This window comes from Borostomias antarcticus, assembly GCF_949987555.1.
Source record: "Borostomias antarcticus genome assembly, contig: scaffold_493, whole genome shotgun sequence".
In the NCBI taxonomy this organism is placed as follows: Eukaryota; Metazoa; Chordata; class Actinopteri; order Stomiiformes; family Stomiidae; genus Borostomias; species Borostomias antarcticus.
The window spans coordinates 1-7,500 of record NW_028175534.1 but is presented as its reverse complement, the minus strand read 5'-3'; the positions used below and the strand labels follow the sequence as shown (position 1 = coordinate 7,500).

General features: G+C 52.8%; 1 protein-coding gene across 1 annotated transcript; it reads left to right on the top strand.

Moving 5' to 3' along the window:
* Window positions 1-746: 746 nt before the first annotated feature.
* prr7 (proline rich 7 (synaptic)) lies at window positions 747-6,247 on the top strand (the record flags this gene model as incomplete). The annotated part of the gene is given in 3 exon segments (XM_084463334.1): window positions 747-965; window positions 967-1,060; window positions 5,778-6,247. Coding segments are annotated over 3 exon segments (783 nt in total).
* Window positions 6,248-7,500: the final 1,253 nt, after the last annotated feature.

Below are 7,500 nucleotides of genomic sequence, written 5' to 3'. Positions count from 1 at the left end.
GATGCTTGAACAGCTGAGAGCCCTTGGCACACACAGCCCCCAACACACACACACACACACACACACACACGATCACACCACAGCGTTTTGAAAATATTGTGACATTATTATTCAATCATGATTATTAATGATGGCACCCCTCTGACCACTCTCTGTATTTGTTCTACAGCAGGAACCGGGGAACTCTACAGGGTTCTGAGGACTGCGGAACCGACCCGTCTGGGGACCAGCGCACCAGAGGCGGGGGGAGGTGGGTGGGCGCGGAACCATACAGAACCCTGTGTCCTGGTGGAACCAGCTGCACACACACACACACACACACACACACACACACTGGATGTGTGTGTGTGCTGTTAGAGCCCAGTTTTGACTCATCTTTAGGTAATAAAAGTGAAGAATGTAGGCGTGTACAGTGCCAAAGTTCAACATAGGATATGACCCTGCATAACCTCTGAGAGAGAGAGAGGACAGGACGGTCACTATCGGGCTGGAGACTGATGATATACTGCGGTTCCCCGAGCTGCTGACCAGAGCTGGCCTGCTGGAGGGGTAACCAGGCAACCGGGCGAGCGAATCAGGAACCCTGCGCTTTCTCCGTGAGGAACATGCTAACTGACCCCTGAGGACTACAACTCTTCAACCAAGACTACAACTCCCATCGGGACCCTACTGAACCCAAGCCGGGACTACGACGTCCCTCTTCTCATCCGTCCTTCCCTACCTGTATATCCCGGCGTCCGTCCGCCATGGCGATGTCCCAGGGGACGTCCACCTTCCTGGCGTGCTTTGCGGGGTTCTGGTTGGTGTGGGCGCTGATCGTGATGCTGTGCTGCTTCTGCAGCTTCCTGCAGCGCCGTCTGAAGCGCGGCCGCGAGGAGCGTCTGAGGGAGCGCTGTCTCCGGCCGCTGGAGATGGAGCCCCTAGACGGCGCCCGGGGGTACCCCCCCGCCCTCCCCGGCAGGGAGCCCCCCCCAGTTCTGCCCCCCCCAGACCCTGCCCCCTCCCCTGCCCATTCACCTCCCCCACACTCTGCCCCAGGGCAACTGGACCAGCATGCCAGGTACCGTCATGATTACACTGCGTCTGATGTGTACATAACGTTTTTCGCTACCAAGATCGTGTTCATTTGTGCTTCTACTGTATGAGAAATATTTATAGGGAAATTATCCAGCTGCCCCAACTGGTACAGTAGGCCTACAAACACGAAACACAGTTTTACCATGTATATTATTACCATGTTTATTCTGCTTCTTTACCATATTCTGCTTCTTTACCATGTATATTCTGCTTCTTTACCATGTATATTCTGCTGCTTTACCATTTTCTGCTTCTTTACCATGTTCTGCTTCTTTACCATGTATATTCTGCTGCTTTACCATGTTCTGCTTCTTTACCATTTATGTTCTGCTTCTTTACCATGTTCTGCTTCTTTACCATGTTCTGCTGCTTTACCATGTTCTGCTTCTTTACCATGTTCTGCTTCTTAACCATGTATATTCTGCTTCTTTACCATGTATATTCTGCTTCTTTACCATGTATATTCTGCTTCTTAACCATGTATATTCTGCTTCTTTACCATGTATATTCTGCTTCTTAACCATGTATATTCTGCTTCTTTACCATGTATATTCTGCTTCTTTACCATGTATATTCTGCTTCTTAACCATGTATATTCTGCTTCTTTACCATGTATATTCTGCTTCTTTCACCAACATAGACTCATCCCTCTTTGACCGGGTTATCTTAGGTATGTAGGCCTATTACTGTCAAAAACAGGGTTATCTTAGGTATGTAGGCCTATTACTGTCAAAAACAGGGTTATCTTAGGTATGTAGGCCTATTACTGTCAAAAACAGGGTTATCTTAGGTATGTAGGCCTATTACTGTCAAAAACAGGGTTATCTTAGGTATGTAGGCCTATTACTGTCAAAAACAGGGTTATCTTAGGTATGTAGGCCTATTACTGTCAAAAACAGGGTTATCTTAGGTATGTAGGCCTATTACTGTCAGTAAGAGATACAGGAGACATGGATGTAGCTAGTCTAGTCTAGCGTTGAGGAGATATGGTTGTAGCTAGTCTAGTCTAGCGTTGAGGTGATATGGTTGTAGCTAGTCTAGTTTAGCTTTGAGGTGATATGGTTGTAGCTAGTCTAGTCTAGCGTTGAGGAGACATGGTTGTAGCTAGTCTAGTCTAGCGTTGAGGAGACATGTTCAGCTAGTCTAGTCTAGCGTTGAGGAGACATGGTTGTAGCTAGTCTAGTCTAGCGTTGAGGAGACATGTTCAGCTAGTCTAGTCTAGCGTTGAGGAGACATGGTTGTAGCTAGTCTAGTCTAGTGTTGAGGAGACATGGTTGTAGCTAGTCTAGTCTAACGTTGAGAAGACATGTTCAGCTAGTCTAGTCTAGTGTTGAGGAGACATGTTCAGCTAGTCTAGTGTTGAGGAGACATGGTTGTAGCTAGTCTAGTCTAGCGTTGAGGAGACATGGTTGTTCTGTAGCTAGTCTAGTCTAGCGTTGAGGAGACATGGTTGTAGCTAGTCTAGTCTAGCGTTGAGGAGACATGGTTGTAGCTAGTCTAGTCTAGCGTTGAGGAGATATGGTTGTAGCTAGTCTAGTCTAGCGTTGAGGAGACATGGTTGTAGCTAGTCTAGTCTAGTGTTGAGGAGACATGGTTGTAGCTAGTCTAGTCTAGCGTTGAGGAGACATGGTTGTAGCTAGTCTAGCCTAGCGTTGAGGAGACATGGTTGTAGCTAGTCTAGCCTAGCGTTGAGGAGACATGGTTGAACTGTAGCTAGTCTAGCCTAGCGTTGAGGAGACATGTTCAGCTAGTCTAGTCTAGTGTTGAGGAGACATGTTCAGCTAGTCTAGTCTAACGTTGAGAAGACATGGTTGTAGCTAGTCTAGTCTAGTGTTGAGGAGACATGTTCAGCTAGTCTAGTCTAGTGTTGAGGAGACATGTTCAGCTAGTCTAGTCTAGTGTTGAGGAGACATGTTCAGCTAGTCTAGTCTAGCGTTGAGGAGACATGTTCAGCTAGTCTATTCTAACGTTGAGGAGACATGTTCAGCTAGTCTAGTCTAGTGTTGAGGAGACATGGTTGTAGCTAGTCTAGTCTAGCGTTGAGGAGACATGTTCAGCTAGTCTAGTCTAGTGTTGAGGAGACATGGTTGTAGCTAGTCTAGTCTAGTGTTGAGGAGACATGGTTGTAGCTAGTCTAGTCTAGCGTTGAGGAGACATGGTTGTAGCTAGTCTAGTCTAGCGTTGAGGAGACATGGTTGTAGCTAGTCTAGTCTAGCGGTGAGGAGATATGGTTGTAGCTAGTCTAGTCTAGCGTTGAGGAGATATGGTTGTAGCTAGTCTAGTCTAGCGTTGAGGAGATATGGTTGTAGCTAGTCTAGTCTAGTGTTGAGGAGATATGGTTGTAGCTAGTCTAGCCTAGCGTTGAGGAGACATGGTTGTAGCTAGTCTAGTCTAGCGTTGAGGAGACATGGTTGTAGCTAGTCTAGTCTAGCGTTGAGGAGACATGGTTGTAGCTAGTCTAGTCTAGCGTTGAGGAGATATGGTTGTAGCTAGTCTAGTCTAGCGTTGAGGAGATATGGTTGTAGCTAGTCTAGTCTAGTGTTGAGGAGATATGGTTGTAGCTAGTCTAGCCTAGCGTTGAGGAGATATGGTTGTAGCTAGTCTAGTCTAACGTTGAGGAGACATGTTCAGCTAGTCTAGCCTAGCGTTGAGGAGACATGGTTGTAGCTAGTCTAGTCTAGTGAGCCTAGTGCGATGGGGAGTCAGGCGTGGGTGGTGAGTGAGTGAGTGGGCAGAGAAGTAGCAACACAGCAGAGAGAGAGAGAGAGAGAGAGAGGTGAACAGAATTAGAGAGGGAGGGAGAGGGGGAGAGGGAGAGAGAGATGAACATAGAGGGAGAGAGAGAGGCAGGAGATGGAAGGGATGGGATAAACAGCTACTGTAGAGAGAGAGATGGATGGATGGATGGATGGATGGTGGATGGAAGGATGGATGGATGGAAGTGGAGTAGGGAGGCAACATCAGAGAGAGAGTGCAAGAGACGGAAAAGCAGGAAAAAAATCTGAAATCAGTGGTTGGCCTGTCGCCTGGCTGTTCTACCCTGCCCCCCCCCAATCCACCTCCTCTCCCTCAACAGCCCTCAGCTGCCTGAGGGCCCCCCTGGGTCTATCAGGCTAGAGGGGATGGGCTGGGCTCTGGGAGAGAAGCCTGGTGATTGAGCTGAAGGGTTTGGAGGGGGAGGAGCCTCCCACTTCTCCCCGGTCTGAGTGTTCCTGTCAGGGTGAACAGCTCAATACGCTCTGCCCCGCCCACCACCCTCAACACAGCTTAGCACACACACACACACACACACACACACACACACACACACACACACACACAAACATGTGCTTGCACACACACACACACACAAGCACACACACACACACAAACACAAACACGTGCTTGCACACACACACAAACACACACACAAACACACACAAACACGTGTATCACACACACACACACACACACACACACACACACACACACACACACACACACACACACACACACACACACCCCAACCTCAGGTGTCATTGGATCACTTGTCATTATTGCTTTTACCCACACTTACCTCTGGGTCCCAAAACAACCCACTCATACCCAGCGCTTTAGCTCCTCCCCCTAACCCTAGCTGTTCTCTCCTCCCCCTAACCCTAGCTCCTCCCCCTAACCCTAGCTCCTCCCCCTAACCCTAGCTGTTCTCTCCTCCCCCTAACCCTAGCTCCTCCCCCTAACCCTAGCTGTTCTCTCATCCCCCTAACCCTAGCTGTTCTCTCCTCCCCCTAACCCTAGCTGTTCTCTCCTCCCCTAACCCTAGCTGTTCTCTCCTCCCCCTAACCCTAGCTGTTCTCTCCTCCCCCTAACCCTAGCTGTTCTCTCCTCCCCCTAACCCTAGCTGTTCTCTCCTCCCCCTAACCCTAGCTCCTCCCCCTAACCCTAGCTGTTCTCTCCTCCCCCTAACCCTAGCTCCTCCCCCTAACCCTAGCTGTTCTCTCCTCCCCCTAACCCTAGCTGTTCTCTCCTCCCCCTAACCCTAGCTCCTCCCCCTAACCCTAGCTGTTCTCTCCTCCCCCTAACCCTAGCTGTTCTCTCCTCCCCCTAACCCTAGCTCCTCCCCCTAACCCTAGCTGTTCTCTCCTCCCCCTAACCCTAGCTGTTCTCTCCTCCCCCTAACCCTAGCTCCTCCCCCTAACCCTAGCTGTTCTCTCCTCCCCCTAACCCTAGCTCCTCCCCCTAACCCTAGCTGTTCTCTCCTCCCCCTAACCCTAGCTGTTCTCTCCTCCCCCTAACCCTAGCTCCTCCCCCTAACCCTAGCTGTTCTCTCCTCCCCCTAACCCTAGCTGTTCTCTCCTCCCCCTAACCCTAGCTCCTCCCCCTAACCCTAGCTGTTCTCTCCTCCCCCTAACCCTAGCTGTTCTCTCCTCCCCCTAACCCTAGCTGTTCTCTCCTCCCCCTAACCCTAGCTGTTCTCTCCTCCCCCTAACCCTAGCTGTTCTCTCCTCCCCCTAACCCTAGCTCCTCCCCCTAACCCTAGCTGTTCTCTCCTCCCCCTAACCCTAGCTCCTCCCCCTAACCCTAGCTGTTCTCCCCTCCCCCTAACCCTAGCTGTTCTCTCCTCCCCCTAACCCTAGCTCCTCCCCCTAACCCTAGCTGTTCTCTCCTCCCCCTAACCCTAGCTCCTCCCCCTTACCCTAGCTGTTCTCTCTCACCCCCAGAGCCGGACATTTTTGGGAAGCCCCCTTGCTACGAGGAGGCGGTCCTGATGGAGGACCCCCCGCCCCCCTACAGCGAGGTGCTGGCCGACCACCGAGGGGGGGTCACCTGCACCAAGCCACCCCCCCGGGCCCCCCGGGACCTCCAGGAGCAGCACCAGGTGGAGAGCAGCAAGCCTCCCCCCGCCACGGTGCTCCCTGAGCGGGCGTACTCCTCCCTGATCCTGCCCCCCGCCCGGCGCTGGGACTCCCTGGGCCGCCTGCTCTCCACCATGGACCTCAACCACAACGCGCTGGGCCCCTCCCACGCCCTCTCGCCCCCGCGGCCGCCGCCCGCCACCGCCACCGTGCCTCGCCAGGGCCACGCCCACCCGGAGGCGGGGCTCGGGACCCTCCGGGGGCTGGAGGGGCTGGAGCAGAACTGTGGCCTGCCCATGGCCTTCCCTCTCCTGGGACGCAGCACCGCCGTGTAGGCGGGGGAACCGGGGAACCGGGGGAACCGGGAGCCTCGGGGCCGGAGGCTGGACTCTCTTTAAGGCTGAGGCTGGACTCTCTTTGAGGCTGGACTGGGTTGGGGTTGAACTCAAGTCTGACTCTGCGGATGTGGGTTTGGGAGATTAGCCTTGCCATTTGTTTATTGCTGCCCAAACGGTGGCGCCGATTCATGCGGTCGGCCAATCAGTGGCGATCAGAGATTCTCCCAGACTACCTGAAACACCCTAGTAACTGCTCCGCCGGCGACGAATGTGATTGGTTTAGAGTAATACAGCGTTTTTTTCCCCACTGTCCCCGAAGCTAACGAGTCCAGCCAGACTCTGGCCTGCAGAACGGCCCTGTGGAGATATGAGATATGAGAGAGACATGTAGGTCTGGCTAAGAGAGACCAGGTTGACCTCAGCTGAGGACGAGCCTCTTTATGTCCATCCCTCTTTCCTTCCCTGCCTCTGTGTTCATCTCTCTTTCCCTCAGTCTCTCTCTCTCTCCCTCCTTCTCTTGTTCTGCTCATCCTCCTCTCCCCGTCTCCTCGCCCGACGCGGAGCAGCTATTGTGCGAGTCTGCAGTTGCCATGGCTCCCGGGAATGGTCTGTTGCCCACGGCGACTGGCACGCCGGCGAACTCTCGTCCTCTCTTGTTCACTACATACATTTTCACATCCCTTCTTTCTCTCTGGCGCCAGTGAGGCAGCACTGTCCTGAGCTGGGCCGGTCTCCCACGGCGTGGCGGAGCGTTATTTAGGGGCCCGGAGCTCGTCGGGAGGGAACGCTGAAGCCCCCCTGCTGTCAGCGCTGAGGAACACGGCTGGTACCCCTCCTCCGCTGGCAGGTGCAGGGATGTTCCCATGCCTGTCTGTGAATTTCAATGTGATGCAACGCCGGTTTAAACACTGCAAGTGGGCGGAGCCACCAGAGCTCTCGATTCATTGGACCAATCAAGAACAGAGAGAGAGAGAGAGAGAGAGAGTGGTCGAGGTTTCAGTTCAGAATAACTCATTTGCTTGTCTTCTGTTGCAATGCCGTAAATGACTTTTTAATGTCTGTCTGCTCATCTCGCCCTCCCTCCCCCTCTCTCTCTCTCTCCCTCTCTCTCTCCCTCCCTCCCCCTCCCTCTCTCTCTCTCTCCCTCCCTCCCTAGAATCACTCCAGCCAAGTTATTTCTACTGTAGGAAGGTCTGTTTCTCTCCCTCTCTCTCATCCCATTCCTCTCCCTCTCTCTCATCCCATTCCTC